This window comes from Thermobia domestica, chromosome 11 (genome assembly GCF_964235325.1).
Source record: "Thermobia domestica chromosome 11, izTheDome1.hap1.1, whole genome shotgun sequence".
Lineage (NCBI taxonomy): Eukaryota > Metazoa > Arthropoda > Insecta > Zygentoma > Lepismatidae > Thermobia > Thermobia domestica.
In genome coordinates, this window is record NC_137464.1 from 92,026,621 (window position 1) to 92,048,006 (window position 21,386).

General features: G+C 35.4%; 1 protein-coding gene across 2 annotated transcripts in view; it reads right to left on the minus strand.

Moving 5' to 3' along the window:
- LOC145664283 (salivary alpha-glucosidase-like) overlaps nt 1-21,386 on the minus strand; it is a 138,497-nt gene that overhangs the window by 48,826 nt on the left and 68,285 nt on the right. Inside the window, exon 1 of one of the 2 annotated variants that reach the window (XM_081730818.1) lies at nt 16,687-17,152. The exons of the other annotated variant lie outside the window; for it this stretch is intronic. Within the exon in view, the coding sequence (XP_081586944.1) occupies nt 16,687-17,080 (394 nt within the window). The 5' untranslated portion in view covers nt 17,081-17,152. Of the gene's footprint in view, nt 1-16,686; nt 17,153-21,386 lie in introns of those variants that run through there. 2 annotated transcript variants of the gene reach the window in all.

Here is a 21,386-nt window from a genome sequence, read left to right on the forward strand (position 1 = left end):
CGCAGGCTCAGTCTAGTAATTAGTTAAAATCGAGATATACTGTACCAGTCAACACCTCCAGCGATAGCAATGATGTTCAATGGTGTATAGAGTCATTATAAATACTAAAAGTTTTCATTATTATAATATATTATTAATAATAATAATAATAATAATAATAATAATAATAATAATAATAATAATAATAATAATAATATCAAACAAGTGTGTCGTGATGTCCTGGACGTTTAGTAAAGTGTGTCGTCAGTCCAAAAAGGTTGAGAACTACTGTACTAAAGAATATACATTACATATTCTAAGTATAAAAGAACACTAACATAAAAAATATTACAAGTATGGTACTTGTAGCTACCGATTATGGCCCGGGTCCCTAATATGACCCACCCACCATATCTCTGCAGATTTATGTTGGTACTACTAGATGACAATATAAACTATGTTCTCATGAAAAGTGTATACATATTTGCGCGGTTCAGAGGACGTAGTTTATATTTTCATCTAGTAATAACAAGGTAAATCTGCAGAGATATGGTAGGTGGGCTATATTAGGGACCCGGGCCATAATCGGTACAAGTACCATACATTGGCTTACATTTTTAATTGAACGAAGTGCTGAAATAAAGTTCTGGGACCTTGTTATCGACTAATTTGATACCAATCAAGTGTATTTTCAGTTATCGCAGCAGTTGAAACTGGTAAGTAGCAAATAGTTGGAGAAGAATTCTTATACTGTATTGGGATAGAATTCTTTGCAGTGTTTTAGTGCATTTGCCACAGTAGGAGGTATCTCCTGCGTCTCTTCTTCTGCTTTGTTTCACATTTTCCTCCCCAAAGTAACTTTATCATACAGGTCTAATTCATCTGGGTTTTCATATAGGCCGTAAATCTTTGTCATATACTAACGTAGCTTACAGCATAATAGTTATCATAACGTTGTCGATTTGCAGGAATTCATGAGGTAATATTTGCACTAATCTAGTATAATATCTACTCTTTACCTGCTGAACTAAATGATCAAGGAAAGGAATAAATATTGTTTCGAAATACTCTTCAGACTTTCTTGAGATTTCCCCATCCGCTGATTTACCACTGGTCCTTAAAACTTGAATATCTTCCCCTATATCATTATCTCTTTTACATGCCGAATTATGCTACATCCACATTTTCTCTCAGTTCTTCGATTATTTGATGAAGATTTCTTACATTGGTAATTGCAGCCGACAGATATAATTTTGGATTCTGCAGATTCTTACTTAGCGTGTCTGAGAAAGAAAAACAGTGAGCTACAATTTCCAGTGACACAATAAAGTCACTTCTTTTCTTCGCATGAAATCGCTTTTGGGCATACCCAAAATCGCTTCGGGCCTATTTCTTCCGGACGTAACCCCACACGGACCAACTAGCTTCGTCCTTCCTTGATGTGGAATAGATTCTTGCTTTTAGTGACCACCTAACAGAAATTGGCGCGTTTAATGCATGAATAATCGTTTTTGTGTATACCCACCATCGCTTCGAATCTACTACCTGCGGGCAATTTCCTATTTGGGCTCACCAGTTTCATCCGTTCCTGACGTGAAATATATGCAATGCTTCCTTGTAGTGGCCGCCTAAAAATAAAGATTAAAACGTGTTTTCCACATGAATAATCGTTTTTATAGCAAATCAGTTAGAACGCATGCTCTCCATCTGTACTCTATTGTTTTAGGCATGAACCATGAAAATAAGAGTGCAGAATGTGTTAGGGATCATGTAAAGCATGAAAAGTGAAGCTCGTTTTTTTATTATTTAATTTGACGAACTATTTTAAACATGGCAAAAAATTATTTATGTCTTCTCTACGCTGTACAATAAGATACTGTAGTCTCAAAATTAAAAACAGAAAAGAAAAGAAATGATCGTCATTGTTTAGTTCTGGATTTTGTCACAAAGTAACGCAGTAGGCCTACGTTTAGCGTTCAATTTCGTATTCGCTTAGATGTATATGGGATATCTAGCAACTGCTTTACGTACTAAATGTGTATGCAGATTTTGATCCTTCGTATTCGTAGATAGTTTTGTCAGGCTCTTGAGTATATCATGGCTTTCCTTGTTTTCACAACTGCGAACATTCAAATTTATAGTATACGTAAATACTATTATCGCTATGTCTTTTGTAACATTAATGGTGGCCTTCAATTTGGAAACACTTTTATGCTTCCACCGTTATGGAATGCTAGGGGCTTGGTATAGTCGACTGGACCTTAAAGCTGCGATTTTAAATTTAATAATCTGTAAGGTTTGAGAGAAGAAGAATCTTTAAGAAGAAAAATGAATTATTTATAATACAAGTGTGGCCTCGGAGAATACGTAGACAAAGTGTCAATTATTAATTTTGTATCTTCTTAGAAGGAAGATATGTAAATTGTAAAAAACTAAAATGGCATACGTACAAATAGAATAACAGTTAAATGTAATTATGTAAATTAACGTAAGGTTCAACGGCTGGAAATAGTCTATATGATTTCAACGTATTCTGATAAAAGTAGCTATATAGCGTACTTAATTAGATACCTGAAACATAAACATAATGCAATTGATACGTATTACAGAATATGCAAAATTTCAAGAATTGTACAAACAGGCTCTTCAAAGTACGATCTCTGATCTAAATATCTTAGAATCAACTGAAAAAGATAAAGAAAGTGGTATTATTGAAGATATGAAGAACTTAGCTGAACAAGAGGGCTCTAAAGAAAGGGGAAAAGAACTTGCTAAAAATTTGATCACTGTTAGGTGTAAGGTATATGAATTATGGAAACTGAAATCAAGCATAGAAACTGTGATTGATGATATTGGAAAATTTAAATCGAAAGATGAATTAAACAGTGCCATGGAACAAATTTGTGAATACTTCATAAAATTAAATGAACAACTGAATTGGACAGAAGTGCTAACAGTTATGGAAATATTTAAAAAGAAAATTAACCTAAAATCTGGTAGAAGTAAAGAAGATATTTCATCGACACCTGCTCTCAGTTTAAGCACAACTACTCTCGAAAGCAGTGACGAAGAAATTGAAGATATTTTCAATGAACTTGGTCTTTATTCTTCAGGAAATTCAATAGTTAAAAGTCAGCATAGTATGCCAGTGCATGAACCACGTATTACTTCTTCAACTAAAAAGTATAATCGAAGTACACCCAATATATTTTTGGAGGAGAATGAAGGAAACAACTAAAGGGATTTAAGATCATACATTCATGTTCCATGCCACGATTTGCTAAACTTGAATTCCCATTTCACAATACAATAGTAAGGGAATGTAAATCAGTGGGCGTATTTATGTGTTGAATATTTTCTCCTATTGTTTCATTTATTTATATTTAGATAGCAGTTTTTGTGCATTTTACAAACTATCGTCTGTTTTATACGTAAAATTATTTTATATCACTTTTCTTGGATTAAATAGCACCAGGCCCATAGCAAGCCCAAAAATGTAGGGGGCTCCGCTGAAGTTAGGGGGGGCCGATCCAACCATATGATAGTTCATCATCATATTATAGTTCATTTGCAAGCCTACCGTGAAAATTTTAGGGGGGCAGCAAAAATTTAGGGGGACCCGGCCCCCCTATATCCCCTGGATACGGGCCTGAATAGCACCGTAAATTCATTCTAGAGCATGGTTGTCGAACTGCAAGTTCGTTGAGATGAGCTTCTCCGGCGTTTCTCGAGCAACGGGTAAATACCTGCCTTCTTCAGGAACATGTTAGCTGTATTGCTAAGAGTGCACTTGAAGCAGAACAAGTGATTTTGTCACAGGATGTAACATTAGAGGAATAGAATCACTGTTATTTGGTTAGGTTAGGTGAGATTAGATTAGGTTAGTTAATAGGAATTGGTTCCTGTGAATGTTCTGCTCAAAGTGCACTTTTCCCGTAGTATTGCATGGTTGAGGCTGTCATAAAACATGCTATACTTATCTTGAATTGAAGCATATCGTATGCATGCACAAGTATGAAGTGGCTTAATAACTCATAGATGTCTGGGAAGTTCTAAAAGCCGAAATAATAGTGATTATTATCGACTAGTATACAAGTCGTATTTTGAAGCAGACAAAACAGTTAGGGCTTAAGTTTAGAGATGCTTCTCCAGTTTCAGACCTACAAAAAAGGAGTTAAAACATTAAAAATTGTAAGGTAGGCTAAGCTAAGTTAGTTTAGTTTAGGCTAGATTATTTTACCCGGTAAGACATTAGTTAGACTAGAACAGTGACTAGAACAGGTTCTCATAGAAACTTCAATTATCACTTAAACCCAAAAATCCTTGGTTCTCATAAAAAATTAGTAGATTCTCTACATTATTCATAAGTAATTCTGTAAAACTCAATACATCCTATACGACTATCATGCTGTTAAATCATCAAAACCTTCCGCGTCTTGCAAATAGTGCCCACTTCTACATATCTTTACTCGTATTAAACATAACTTTACTGCCAAACTTACACATCTAAACATCGCATAAGAACTCCAAATAATCATTTCGTACCTCATTTCTCCTGTAAATTTTCCTAATTCTTATATTAAAAAAAAAAAAAAAAAAAAACTGGAGGGGCAACTGTAAACTTAACCCATAATTAGGCAGTGACTGAAATAACTATGTTACATATGTTGACAGTGAGGAAAACATTGCTTATTAGTCCCCAGTTTCATAAAATCATAGAAGTTGATAATGAGAGAACTTCGTTAACGTTCTACTGCAAAGTGCGTTAGTACAACCTTTTAAAAAAAATTCACATCACTTTGACAACCTCTCAACTCGAATTTGCAGGAATTGTTCCAAAGGATTATTTTCTATATCTTTTAGATCTTTCTTGTAACCCTTATTTCTAAAATATTGCTTCTACGGTTCTGAGTAAAAAGCCTTTAAAAGATTAGTAAATAGCCAGGAATTTAAAAAAGAAGACACATTGATAGGCATAAAGATTGTTTACTTTTTTTCTACCAAACAAGTCTCAGTAAACCACACATTTTTTTTTTTTTTTTTTTTTTTTTAGCACAAATTTAATTTGGTTAAAAGTATTGCAATGGGGTCCATGGTGGCTCCGTGGTAGAGCGTTCACCTCTGGTGCGTGGGGTCCCTCGTTTGATCCCAGCTCGTGCCAAGTGGGCATTGTGGTGCACAAAGACCGTGTGCCTGGGTTTTCTCGAGGTTCTTCCGTTTCCTCCCACTTTCTTCATTCCATCATTTCATTCATTTCTCATCCTCGCCGCCTCCTTCAGTCTATACGACATAACCGTCGGATGTACAACTCAAATAATTCATTTCATTTCAAAAGTACTGCATTGTCCAATTCAAGTATTTAGTTGAAAAGTATGTTAACGAATATGAAGTTTTTAAACAGTTTTCCTGGTTATATGTAGTTTTATTGTGGTATCGTTGTATTATTTAAGATACATACACTTCCTAACTCTTTAAAATTTATTTAATATAAAAAAAAACATAATCTATTTCAAATCGCGAGATAATGTGCTTTTTCAAAAGCACAGTTAAGAAAATACAGATCAGGAAAAATGACGAGTTAAAATAAAGAACTACATTTGCGTTCACGTGACAAAGCTACGAATAATGTTACTACTTTCACGCACACAATATTGAAGTTCAACATAATTTTCGGTATCGAGACTGCATGAGACGTGGACATGGGATTGAAACTACATGAACTCTCATAGAGGGTGTCTTCCCATTTGGCCTATTCCTGTTACGCCTACAGACCCTCTAGCAACTTCTATCATTATCTCATCTTAACGGTACCCGTCTTTGCTTACAGAGAATTGATCCTGGATCTTGCGCGCACAAGTCATGTATGATAATGATATACCAACGAATTGAATTGATTTTAAGTTTAACGTCCCTTCCAGCAACGATGCTATATGAGACGGGACCTACTGATTAACGTGGAATCCAAACCACATGAGCTCCCACCGGGAATCAAACTCGGGTCTCCCATGCCAAAGGCGGGTACACTAACCGCTTAGCCACGAAGAGCTCGATATACCACCGAGGGAGGCCTATTGTCATAAGATACAATAACACTATTTGCAGATAAGTAGACGAATTTATGCATTAGGTTTTACGTTATTTAAGACGTTACGCTTGGATCTGGGTTTTACCTATCCTTGAATATCAGTTCTTTTATAGTACATTTCTTTCATTACCCGTTGCTTATCTATTTCTCAGGCTCTCCTTCAATCCCACATAAAACGGTATTGAAATATGAGACGAGAATCCAAAATAAAGAGCGTGGGCAGATAAGTATAGTGAAATGGCCCCAGATGAATCTTGGGATGACAAGTGGGTGGTATGTGTAGGTACCCCCAAGATACATTAATCCATCACGTTTCAAACGTCAACTCTAATTGGTTCATGAGAAATGGGGCAAAATCGAAAAAGTAAGATTAATTTATTTCTCAAGAATGGCTCGATTGATTTTGTTTAAATTTGGATGTATATATAGGTACAGTATATACAAGGGCTTTGTGTGAAAAATTTAACAGCTCCTCCTCACCATTTCCCCCCTCAAAAAATTCGATTCAATATTTTGACTCCCTTTTGACCTATGATGGTCTGCAAGCACAATTATGAAAAAATAAATATTATATGTCGCTTTAACCCTAGAATCACATAAAGATAAGGAATATTTTTTTTTTCAAAATTGTATCACGGGTATGCCATGGTCGAACTTGGCCAAAAACAACAATACAGCACCTATGGCGCAATTGCAAAGAGAACAGCTGTTGATGTAGCCTTTGCATATTTGCACGTGAATGAATGAAAAATCACACCTGAAAAGTGCCAAATTCACTGAGGTCCCATTTGATGACCTGTGGCGTCCCCATCTCCTTTTCCGGAAGAAGTGAGACTGTTGATATCGGTGTTCGTTTCATATGAATCAATCAGCCTGAACATGAATATGAGGTTAAAATTTCCATTAGACCCCCGTAAGTACCCCATTTGAGGATACCTGAAGTTTTAGTGTGAGTGTTCATATAAAAAATCAATGTTACCTATACCTATAGTGTCCAATCAAAGTGAAATAACCTCAGTTGGAAAGAGAATAACCATCAGCAACAACACAATGTAATACAACCTTTGTTGTAGTGTCTCTCATAAATCCTGGGAAGGGGGAATGGGGATAAGAAGGCCACTATTCTGTCCGAAGATGCTATTATATTTCAGAAATATCTATTGTCTTCTTGCATTCCACAAGTCATGGAGTAGTGGAATACAAGGTACATTTGAATAAAAGGTACACTTCATCCAAGAAATAGAAGAAAATATAATGCAAACGGAAAGTAAGTTACATGTAAGACGTAAATGTATTTCAATATGTAAAACAAATAAAGATAAGGAATATTGTAGTATGTTCCTGAGTCCTTGTCACTGTTTTCATTTATAACCACACAAATGTCGTGATCGAATATTTTGCTCAATATTTGTGCTGGTTTTGGGATCCTCGACAAATATCTTCCATAACTTCCTCCATAATAAACACTGGCGAAAATCCCGGGGGGATGAATGGGACATGCCTACAATAATTCGATTTGAAACGTGTTTTGGGGGAGAAATGTGATTATTTGTGTCCGATTGCCACAAAGAAAGTGAGATGAAATTGATGTCTTCCCAGAATAAGCCTCAAATCTGCTCGCATCCCAATGTTAAAGACAATTCTGCTCCCTTGGTTCTCTACAGCGTTGTTTTTCAACTTCATAAATATTTTGAACATCGCTTTAAAAAATATGTGGAAACAGTCTTACCCGTGCCTCCCATTGTTGAAAACAGATTTGCGCCGCTGGTAATAAATCATTCCTGCAACATGGGAACAAGAGCCAACTGTTCGCGAAACACGTGAAGATTAACAATACCTAATGACACTTTTGTAACCTTCTGTATTTGGTATTCGATTAAGCATTTGTACGTCTTGCTTTGCGTATGTATTGAATGCACTGTTTTTTTTTTGTTTTTTTTTCAATATCTTATAGTTCCCTTTAACATACCGTACTGCATACTAATATTACCTCTTTCATCCAACATTTCACCCAAATAACATATTGCCTGTTTATATTGGAAGGATCCAGAAAAAAAAAAATCGTTTCAAATCTTTCTTGGTCATTCGAGGATAATCCTCAAGATCCTGGGAAAGAAATAGCTGTAAACGGAAGTTCCCTTGTTCACAACTTCTTCTGTTCAACAAAGGCTGCAAAGGTATTTTCGTTTTGTGAAATTTTCGCAGATTTCATGATTGCGGTGATTGCATTTGGTGTCACACTTTTGGAGAATTTATTATGTATCTTTCAGCATTCCATGTGTAGCTTCAACTGCCCAACGAATTTCTGTAACAAACCTTGTATCATTTGCTTCTACAGCGGACAATTGTGATTTTTTGCCTTTAAATACATGCATAAGAACTTCATAACCTTTGTCCTCAATGTGTTTTACAAGGTCTATGTTTTAATCAATTGACTACTAATTTATTAATATAAAACGTACAATTCTAATGTATTGCCCCTCAAAAAAATTCGCAGCAGACGCTCTTGGCTGATAAGTGTTTCTTTTCTCGCGATAAATTCACACAATCACAATGATTCATTGTTTGTTTCGTGTTTGTTTTAAGGTGAGAAGGGTGTTCATTCCTAAATAAATTGATAAATGTCAAGTTTCACTATATTTCAAACTAGGGATCGGGGCGCCACAAACTATCAAATGGGGCCTCAGTGAATTTGGCACTTTTCAGGTGTGATTTCTCATTCATTCACGTAGCAAATATGCTAAAGCTATATCAATAGCGGTTCTCTTTGCAATGACCCTTTATAGGTGCGCTATTGTTGGAAAATGAAATGAAATCTTTGAGTTTTACTTCTCACGGTTATGCCGGTTAGGCTAAAGGAGACGGTAATGATGAGTAATGAATGAAATGGTAGAATGAAGAAACTGGGAGGAAACGGGAGAACCCCGAGAAAACCCACGCACACGGTGTTTGCTATTGTTGGTTTTGGCTAATTTTAACCATGGCGTACCCACGATCCAATTTTTTTTTTTTTAAAAAAAACATGTGATTCTAGGGTTAAAGCGACATCTATTTTTTTCATAGTTGTGCTTGCAGAGCATCATAGGTCAAAAGGGGTTCAAAATATTGAGTCGAATTTTTTGAGGGGGGAATGCTGGGGAGGAGCTGTTAAATTTTTCAGACAAAGCCCTTGTATAGACCTATACATACATCCAAATTTGAATAAAATCGATCGAGCCATTCTTGAGAAATAAATTAATCTTACTTTTCCGATTTTGCCCCATTTCTCATGAACCAATTAGAGTTGATGTTTGAAAAGCGAGGGATTAATGTATCTTGGGGGTACCTACATACCAACCACTTGTGTTCCAAAGATTCATCTGGGGCCATTTCACTATACTTATCCACCCCATGCTCTTTCTGTGCAACAGTAGCAGCTCCAGAGCTCTAGAGTGAAGTCACATCGGCATTCGCGGCATAATATACTATACCCCTCGTCCTGGCTTTGAGGCCTACAGTGATTTTTCTCTTTGAAGAAACTTCTAATGTGAAGCACAAATAATACATTAAAAATAACAACGAATTTGGCATTACATAATCGTATATCTTCTAAGCAATTGGTTTGGAATTGGAACTGGTACTGGGTTTTAAGTCTCTGGAGGATGACCTATAATTGTGGCTAAATATCCATTTCTTTTATACCCGTGGTTCGGAATGCCGAAAATTTATGCATGCTACGTAATATGACTACGGAACACCTTCAATTATACAAAGAAAAAGATTTGCTAAGAAGATTTGTTAGCAATTCAAGTTAAAGAAAATAAAAACACGACACAAAATTTTCCATAAAACTTATAGATCACCAAGATCAAATAATAATAATAATAATAATAATAATAATAATAATAATAATAATAATAATAATAATAATAATAATAATAATAATAATAATAATAATAATAATAATGTTCAACGACTTTGTATGAAATGCCCTTTCTTTGTGATTCACTTACAAAATTTCACGTTTGACACTTTTCCACACTGTTCTCAAAGGGAAAAGGAGGGGAAGCAGCTCCAGGGGATTATATCCTAGCGAAAATGCAGTTATAGATAAGAATTCTTCCACAATGCATATTCCCTGAGATGCTATTTACTTCCAAATTCAGAGTACAGCACAGTTCAATGACTATTATAATATTATTATCCTACCTTACTATGAAGTTTTCGGCGCCACTTACTAATGTTCTACAGCAAAAGAACAACCAGTCGAGGTTGCTCATTTGACTGGCATGTATATGCACACACTGACAACCAAGAGAATGGTTTCTCAGGTTGGCGTCATATTAAAGGTCTGACTATTGCAGGAAACATATGTTAGTTGAACGCTTTAGTATGCACTAACCACGCATCAGAACGACTCTGCATAAGACCCATGTAAATCATGCTCTAAGGAAATAATCAATTGTAGCAGACATCGGAAATATTTTCTTTTACCGGAGAACTTCGTTTCGTGAGACAATCGCTGATTATAGTTTCTCAACCATGTAAAATGGTGCTAATTTACCACATAAAAATGTCCAGAAAACCACTAAATATTCATAAACAACGTACATATAAGAATATTTTAATTCAAATAAATTTCGATTAGCAATATTGTCGACTGATGCTTGTCCGTCTTGGCTGTTCCTGGTGTAATGAAAAATATAATTTAATCGTTGAGTTCGAAAACCGGTCATCTCCACTGAAGCTAATTTGAGAGGAGTGACAAACAAAACTAAATTAGTCAATATATATATCTGACATATAGGGTTATTTTCATTTTTGGAAAGTTGAAAAATGTTAGTTCTACGGTCCGAAAATGAAAACAGCCCTATATGCCAGATGCATATTGACTAATTTAGTTTTGTTTGCCACTCCTCTCAAATTAGCTTCGATGGAGAAGACTGGTTTTCGAACTCAACGATTCAATTGCAATGAAAAGATGCTTTGTTCTGTTGGCTACGACGAATTAAATAAATTTGGTTTCTCATCAATGCTCACCACCACTCATAAAGAGTTCTTTTCCTTTTGAGTATAAAAATGTATTAAAATGGATTCTTCTGTCAGGGACAAAAGAATATATGGAACTGGGAAGTGGTTACAAACTAGTGTATGTCTTACATTCAGAAATCCATTACTCAGCTCAAATAATTCAAGTTATTCAAGAAGTGGAACGTAATTCATGTTTAAATCACTGTTCAACTATTTCTTTCACTTGAATTATGTAAAAATCATTGGATTACATATCTACTTAACATACATGCTTTGTAACAGTGTAATTTGGAACGGGCTCAAAAAACAAAGTCGTGGTGAAAATTTGAATCGTTTTAGCTTACAAGATTGTGGCTGGGTCAATGGAAAAATAAAAACGTCATACACGGGAAAAATTAGGGACCCGTTGCTTAAGTAATTACTAATTTAATTTCAGACAGTAAAACAAGTGAGTTCAGTTTCACAGATTTCCAGACTATGGGAATTCAATACTTAAACTTGAAGTAGTTTACATCTATAACTACTGGTTGCAATAGACTAATAAGAACAGAGATAGATCCCGTTCTTTGGACGCTGAATTCGTATCAAAAAGACACTACTCGCTATGCCTTACTGTTTTTTGTTCTATGGCAATAAAGGTTGGAACCGGAAATCATTAATTTGAACCACGTCCAGTTTTGACAGAGTGTGGTGGGTTGTGATGGTATGTACTCTTAGGATACTGAATGGATTGCATAAAACCGCTTGGCGCTATCTATTACCATTCTTGTACGACAATAAATGTTGAAACCAGAAATTGTTAATTTGAACCACTTCCGGTTTGAATAGAGGGTTTTGAAGAAGATGGAGTCTATTCTTGGGACACTGAATCGATTGCAGAAAACTGCATCTCGATATCTTTTTACCGTTTTTGCCATGTGGAAATTAATAATGAAACCGAAAGTAATATTAAATTCGAACCACTTCCTGTTTTGACAGAGTATTCGGTACAGTCATGGTGCGTTGTCTTCAGTAAATTTGAACCATTTCCGGTTTTTAATAAATTGTTCGTTGTAATCAAGGTACGTTGCCTTGAGGCACTGAACTGTTTCCAAGAAACCTTTTCTTGTTATATGTTACCAATTCTGTTCTATGTCTATAAACGTTGAAATCAGAAATAACTAATTTGAACCAGTTCCGGTTTGAGTAGAGAGTTAACAGAGAAGATGTAACCTATCCTTGGGATGCCGAATCGATTGCACGAAACCGCATTCTGATATTACCGTTTTTGCTCTGATACCTGTCGACAGACGGCAAAGCCGTTCTATACGACTTCCGACATTTAAACATAGCATAGTTTGGAAGTCTAATAGTAATAATGTATCACTTTTGAACAGTTTAACGAAAAAAAAAAAAAAAAACATTTCACAGCTTATCTCTTGACGTTAGTGCAATTAATATTTCGCCACATTGCTTACGGTACTACCGGTAGTGGACAAAAATGTTGGGAAGTTATATCGCACGATTCTAAATTGAAAAACACTGATCTGTAAATCAAGATAAATACTTTTGACATTACAATTAAAACAGATTTCTCTCAATTTGTTGCACTTCGAGAATAATACTGTCCCAACTCTACACGTAAGCCTAAAAAAGACTGAAACCTTATCACATTTTCTTTTTTTGGAAATTGTCACTATATATATATATATACAGTGGCGGATCCAAGGGGGCTATAGGGGCTATAGCCCCCCCCCTTGACGCCCAGGTTTACACTGGATAAAATGGGATTCAATCCTGCTTTACACTGGATAAAACGGCAAACTATGGTTTAGCCCCTCCCTTGATCATATCCTGGATCCGCCACTATATATATATATATATATAGAAAAAGAGAGATAATTATTAATTAATATATATAAAACCTTTCTTAAATAAAAACAAATTACAATAAAAATTTATAACCATTTATACCTTATTTTGATTTAGGACAGTATCACTTTGGGGAGTGCAAAATCATAGATTTCGATTTTATTTCTCTTGTGGTCAACTGGAGAGGTATTCGATTCTGCCTGTTGGCGTTTAAGTCTTTCTAAAGATATCGGTCACTCTTACTGTATGTACGCCAATTCAACATGACTGGCCGATTTCAATTGGCCATATGTATAAGTACATGTGGTTTCCTGTTTTGTTGATATGAGTCTTGATCTCATTATTATTCTTGTTCATCAGCTGTCTCTTGAAACACGAAATCTGCTGCAGTCCGTAAGACGTCATTTTTTTTTATTTTGTCCGAATTCATGATATTCGTATGCTCCTATTAATCTACCAAAAAATATTTATCCATTAGATTCTTTCTTAACTGGCCGGGGAACTTAAACTAGTTATTTGTTTGTTTGAGTTTCCTGTTTATTACTTCGACACTGAAAATTTATCGATCTTACTTCATTATTGTTACTTTTAAAGAACACAGTAGCAGTAGGTAGAACTTACATTGAGGATAAGAAGTTTCAATAATTTAACCAACTACTATTTGGATTTCTATAAGAACTTTCGCTGTTGTAAGAATTTACGCGTATTCTGAAACACATACAATGTATAACTCATTTCTTGTTCACTCTACAGTTGAAATAAGACACGTGATGCATCGTTGCGAATATGGATGAAAGCCAAATTGAATAGCTTCTAAACAAAGAACAAAACTGTTACCAACGGGTCGTATGTCGAAATCTTTTATTCACAAGAAACAAAAATATAAAGAAAGAAAATTCATGTGAAAATAGCGTCATATGACACGATTTTAATTCATAATTATTTCGACTTTCCTGCTCATTAAACTATCATTGTATATACATACATATAAATTTATGTAATATTGTCTTAAAGCAAACTAAATGAAAGGTGCTGACTGAACTAAAGTTTCTAACTTCCATTTCATAAATTAAATCATACCAAGATGCGGTTATTACGAAAACATTACCGGTAATAAAATATGAACAGAATTAGACCAGAAAACTTCATCCAAAAACCTCAGCACCAAGAATAAACTTGTGTATGTGGAATTTTAATCAGGAATGAATTATGTGATATTGTAGGGTTCTTTATCAAAAGTTTATTTATGAAATACTACCAGAATACTCGTTCTTTGCACGGGGAAAATACGTTTAATTTTTTAACATAAAGTACTAATGGGAGCTGAATTTGGATTTAAACGGCTTAGAAAGTATCATTGTTCGTCTCAGTAGCCCCGAAAACTATAGATTCGACAGTAATATCGGTCATTTTCGATCATTTTATATATTTCCCTCTCCCCAAGTTGCGGAGCTGAATTTGAATTTAAATGGCAGTGGAAGTGTTACTGTTCATTTCAGCAACCCCGAAAACTATAGATTCGACAGTAATATCGGTCAGTTTCGATCATTATATATATACCTCCCCTCTCCTAAGTTGCACCATCAAAGTGAAATGATAAAAAACATCCCAGGCCTGAACATCATCTATGTTGAAAATTTAATCGATATCGGTCGGGTGATTCAAGAGTTATTAAGTCGGAAACATAGTGACTCATATGTATACTTGTATGACTCATTTATATATGAACAAAATTATAAATGTCATTTCTGAGAAAATTGCACGAACGAAAAAAAATCACATCAAGAGTAAATTATCCCTTTTGGATTTCTTATGAGAAATAACATGCCATATTTTAGGATTGTTAATGAAACATTTGTTTGTGAAATACAAACAAAATCGCCTTCAAGAGTACGTCACTATTCCTGAATTTTTCCCAGAAAAATATATCATATCGGAGGGTTGTTAATAAAAGATTGATTTATGAAATATAAACGAAATCATTAAAGCCACGCTTCAGGAAATCATTCTCCAGGAAATTTCCTTTCTTTATTTTCACTCTCCATGAAAGTCCCTTAATTTGAGATCGGAACAAAATTCGAAAAAGAGAGAGAAAGAACTAGAAAATCTTATTTTAAAAAATAAGTTTAGAAATTTGATCTGAATACTCTGATCAGTATGATCTTTAAGTGTTTGTGCTAGATTAGGATGGACAGACGAACATACATTTTAAAAAATCTGAAATGACGCTAGTGTTTCTTCTCTCATATCATCGCTTGAACAAAAAAGGTGAGTATTAGAAGTTGACAAGTGAATAGCTGTATAAAATGTTTTCATAGAAATCCTTTGTTGTAATTCTTGAGGCAGATAGTATTGACATTACTTGACCTTAGCTAGCATGACCCGAGAGAGAAGAAAATAAGATCAATTCTTAACTTTTCTCGAAACTAAAATAAATCAATGTCACACACACACACACACACACACACACACACACACACACACACACACACACACACACACACACACACACACACACACACACACACACACACACACACACACACACACACACACACATACATACATTTCATACTTTAAACTCACTACTAGAGCAGAATGCAAAAAATATCTAATAAATTTAGCCCAGGCTATATTGTATTTTGAACTGTTTTCTTTTCCTGTGTTACAATTGAAAAGTTGATAGCAAATTTTTGGCTAACAAAAACTTGTATCAATAGACCTTTACTCTCTTGGTTAAATTGTTGCATTTTTGTCCATGCCTACCGAAGACCTGGTTCACCCGTGATGGAAGTTCATGCTTTGTTCATATTCTACCTTAAACTGTATGTCCTCGTCTTGCACAGAATCGGTGCTGAGCGTTTTATTTTAAAGATAAAAATCAAAGTTACACAAAATATGAATTACTTTATGAACAGCATTTGTAGCCATTATGCATTGGCTATTGGCCCTCCAACATTAAATTTTATCTGTTACATCAAGGGTGACCAACGCGTCGAAGGTCAAATTGTAAGAAATAACCTGTGGTAGTGTGTATTATACTGTCTATATCGATTACTGTTATTGTTTAATGATTCTGTCTAGTTGCCTGCGTAGTATGAAATTAAGAGTAAATCTCAAATCTAAAATGTTGGCCACCCCTGTCTTACATCTTCCCTCCTATATATGATTTTCAAAGACCATCTTAATTATCATTCTCATTTGATGGTTAGCTTCTCTACTTTGATGAAGATCAGGGTCCGATCCAGGTTAAAGAATATCCAGCTCAAATTCCACCTTAAACTGTACAGGCGCATCTAACATAATCAGGAGTGTCCATCCCTTCCAAGAGCTTAGGTGCAACCCTGAAATTAATTATTCTTTCCCCAAATTTACCTTTCAGTCTCCAAATTTATCATTATTCAGTTTGATCATATCATTTTCAATTAAAAATTGTGTCCCGCCAAACGATGATGATTTCAGGAGGTGACCCGGGAAAATTCACCCGGCCGGAGCCACAGAATTCCATCCCGGGACCATATATCCCATCGTGCTCAATGTAGATTCCCAGTATTTTCGTAATATTACTTTTCACCCCCCAGTGTATTGAAATCCCTTTTCCCTGGAGAAAATTTTCTGAAGTCATCACTGAAAGCAACCTGTGCTTTAAACCCGCTTGTGGGCACCCGTGCACATAGTCTTGGAAAAGATAAGGAACGTTAAGCAAAAGGCACATGAACAATTTTACACAGCAACAAATAGTAAATGACTTTAAAACTCACCTTTCAAGTCACCAATTCCATTGGGTGGAGTTTTCCCATCGCGGAAAGATGGAACGAACAAGTGATATAATGGACTCCTCTGCCACCACTCCAATGGTTTAGGCGGATAACACTTCGGAGAGACGATCACTAAGTAAACAGCAGTAATAAGTGAAATTGTCCACAGAGACCAATACGAAACAATAAGGAATAACCTGAGCCTTCGCCAGAAAGGTTGGTTAGCATATTTGATGAGTTCTTCTTTTGTAAGACCAGAGAAGGTGCGGTGCAAGACAATTTCTGGATATTCCATATCTAGTTTAACATGCCCGTTTGAAATTGCCTTGTTCTCATCCGTACTGGAATCGGAACTTTCAGTAAGTTCTACTTTGTTAGTTTCTTCAGGCGGCATCATGAAACAGAGAGCGACGCAGCTACGTAAATTAGAGAGAATGTTAGTCCAACTCCCAAGCACATCACCGTACGAAAGAGCGGAAACTACTGGTTCACGTAAGAAGTTTCGCAACTACTTCTGTCACAGGTCCGGAACTAAAAATAAAAATCACGGCTCCTATTTCAAATGCTGCACGTGGACAGTTCTGTAGTGCTACTACGAGAGTAAAGCCGATTTTTTGAGATTTTGTTTTGGCAAACTAAATTAAAAGAAGTCAATTGTAAGTGACAAAATCGCTTCAATTCGTTTAGGTTAGATTTCAAACTAGCACAAGTGATGTCATGAACTCCACGTAAAGTTCTGAGCACGCTATTTTCGTTTTTTGTCATTGTAACTAAAATTCATCACCGACTTTCTATCACAAGTATAAGAGAGATTGAGTGACGGATTGTTTATTTGGATATTTTTAAAACTCCCGCGGATGCAAATATTATGTACTGCCTAGGTACTTGATTTATTCACAATCCTATTATATCCCCAGACGTTTCTGATTGGTTCTCTCAGATATGAGTCCTGCAGGTCTAAGTGTACATTGGCATATGTAAAGGAGTGAAGGGACTTACTCTCCCCTTGAGCAAGATATGGAAAGATAAACATTTGAATAACATATTAAGGTACACCTATCTATCTATATAATTTATATAAAAATGAAAATGACTATGTTTGTGCTTCATACATCTTGAACCACCCGACCGATCTCGTCAAATTTTCAACATAGACGCGGTTCGGGACTGGGGTGGTTTTTATCATTTCCCTTTGACGGTGCAACTTGGGAAGGGAAAGGGAGAGATACTTATAAATGATCGAAAATGACCGATATTAGTGTCGAATCCATGGTTTTCGGGGTCGTTGAGATGAAAAGTGACACTTCCGATGAAGTTTTAATTCAAATTCACCCCTTTATGTCCAAAATAAAACCTATTCTCCCCATGCGAAGAACGGGTATTTTGCTAGTATACGTACTATATACAAAATTCACGCTTGTCCTGAAAGGAAATAAAATTGAGTGCTCGACTCCCAATTTGACGAAATTCTATCTACGCCACTGTAAGGGTAAGATTGCCGGCCGAAATAATTCGGTATGTTTAATTTGACAACGCTTTTCTTTACTGTGTTCGTACTCTATGTTCCTGTACCGGAGCTAGTTCCTGAGAAATTGTCACTGGAATCACTTAACATACCAATGTCACAGAGAGCGACGAAGCTGGATAATCTCCAAACCTTTATCCCCGTGTAGTGTATTTTTGGATCAAAGCCTTCACCTCCAACCATGTGGAGAGAGAAACTGGCATAACTGCCATTTCTTATGGCCTCCCATGTTAGGAGGCATTTATTGGCTGTCGTTACTAGACAGTGTTACGGCCTATGCAACACTCTTCGTCTGAAATGTAAACGTGAAACAAGTGAACCAATGGCTCTGCATTCCCCATTGTTTCTTCTCAATGATGCAAATCGAACTTTGCAATCTTTCTTAATTTCTAAATTTAATTATTACTTGTTTCAGTTATGAGAAGAATAAATATAAAGAAACAGGGAAGAACTGACCTTCGACACTACAGAATAGTTTCGATTATGTCTTTTGAACAACAAAAAGAATCAAGACTTTTTATTTGGTTTACTGAATTCCCGCTCATTCCGAAATTCGAGTGCTGTTGTCGTTCTGGGTCAGTTGAGTACTATGCAAGTTAAGTAAAAATAAAATAAAAGAAAACAAAATATCTTTGAAACCTTTAACGTCCCACAATTATACCCTTTAGCCTAAGTAAACGATTATGGGAGAATCTGTGGAATGAGAATGTGGGGGCAAACGGAAGTGCTTCGGGAAAACCTACCGGCATGATGTTGTCCACCACAAGCTTACTTGGCCGGGGATCAAACCAGGGACTCCACGCACCAGAGGTAAGCTCCCTACTGCTGAGCTACTCTGCTCTCCCTATAAAATAAAATTACGTATACTGGGTGTCTCAAAAGTCCCCTGACATAGGGTAACTCTGTTATTATCAAAGTTAGAACAAAATGAAGATGGAAAATCGTCTAAAAATATGATGTTTTCAATCTAAAAGTGAAGGATTTTTTTAAAAATTGGACTAGTCGTTTGGGCTGTACACTCTTTATGCGGCCAATGTTAAATGAAAATGCAACGTTGCCATTAATAGAGGGGCTGGGAGATGGATAAATTTTGTAAAATTATGGTGAAGGGGGTCGTGTTTGAAATGGGGACTGGCCATCGACACGTTAGCGTAAAAGACAGTAACTTTATTCACTTATGTTGTGGGTCCAGGTAAATGGCAATGTTGCATTTTCATTTAACATTGGGTGCATAAAGAGTGTACAGCCCAAACGACTAGTCCAATTTAAAAAAAAAATCCTTCACTTTTAGATTGAAAACATCATATTTTTAGACGATTTTCCATCTTCATTTTGTTCTAACTTTGATAATAACAGAGTTAACCTATGCCAGGGGACTTTTTAGACACCCTCTATATACAGGATGTTATACGGACTGTAAGAAGTGATCTCTCACATGAAAATAAGAGAAAAGCTCGTATGGACATGTGGGGAAAAGTGCATAGTTTCAGAGATAGTGCTTTCCAAAATCGTAGAAAGCTAAATTTCAAACGCGTATTTCAAATTCGAGAAAACGTGGATGTATTCTATCCGATATTATGGAGAGATACATACTTTACAATCAATTGAATTAGATTCAAGTTGATTGTAATTAGAAAAAAGGCCGATTGCTAAAATAGTTGAGGGAGGTAGCACCTCTCTTACTCTTTTGGTATTATTTTAGCACAATTATTTTGGTATTATTTCTTCTTCTTTCTTCTCAGTTAGACTCGGGAAGGAAAGTCCAAAACCGATAGCGAGAACAACCAAATTATTTTCAACGGAAAATATAAATTATTTTTGTTTTTTATTATCTAGTGAATCTTAGAACTCTTTGGACGATTTACCTAGTGCTAATGACATTCAATTATTTTGTTGATGTTTTTCTTCATAATTTTAACATAGCACATCCCTTACAGTTACGGAAAGGTCCTAATAACATGAAAAAGGGGGTCACGCAAGCAATAAAAATTTCAAAGGAAAAGCTTATATATTAAAACTTCTGTTAATTTACCAGCTAAAGTTAGTTCCTATGTTATTCGAGCAACCAAAAGAATCCACAATGACTTTATAATCCACAAATATAAAAACAAAATGAAAGGTGCGTAGAACGTAAAAAACAATTCATCAAAGACTGTTCCAATGCGCGAAATATCACAAGTTAATTATAGAAACAATTCTTTCGCTGATCCTGGTGCCATTACTGAAGTCTTTAATGACTACTTTCTTAATACGAATTTACCACCTGGAAAGTCGGATCTCGCTGTAGAGCCAAATATTCCATCTAACAAGCATAGTATGTATGTAACTCCGATAACTGAAGAATTGTTAGACTGTATCAAAAGGCTTTCTAGTGCCCGTTCTGCAGATGTAAATGAAGTCCCATATCTAATTTTAAAAAATATTGCTCATTTAATAGTGAAACAACTATGTTATCTTGTAAATGTATCATTTGAACCAGGCGTTTTTCCCGACAGATTAAAAACTGGAAAAGTTATATCTCTACACAAAAAGGAAATACTTATGATATTCAAAACTATAGGCCTGTTTCCATTTTGTCTGTTTTTTTTTCGAAGATTTTTTAATCACTAATGTTATCGCGCTTGAGAAATTTTATATCCTACCATAACCTGATCTCACCTTCTCAACATGATTCCAAAAGAACAAATCAATTGATACAGCGTTGTTTAACTTTATTAAAGAGGTTTCTACAATACTTGATAAGGAAAAATATGCAGTAGGTTTATTTGTTGATTTCTCCAAGGCATTCGACAGTGTTCAACATTCTCTTCTACTGGCAAACTCCAGAAATATTGTATTAGAGATGTAGTACATGAATGGTTTCGCTCGTACGAGTACAAGATAAACAGAAAACAAGTAGTAAAAAATACAAAATAAATAAAATAACAAATAAGCAAGTCACATTTTCATCCAAAACTGCTACTATCTTTGCTGGTGTTCCTCAAGGCTCAATTCTTGGGCAAATTCTCTCTTTTTTTTATTATATATAAATGATCTTCAATATATGTATCCCCAACATATTGTACTATATGCTGTTGACGTAAATGTACTTGTAACAGAGGACAATACAGATGAACTAGAGAGTAAATTAAAACAAACTGTGGAGCGTTTGATAAAATAGGCATCTCAGAATCAACTG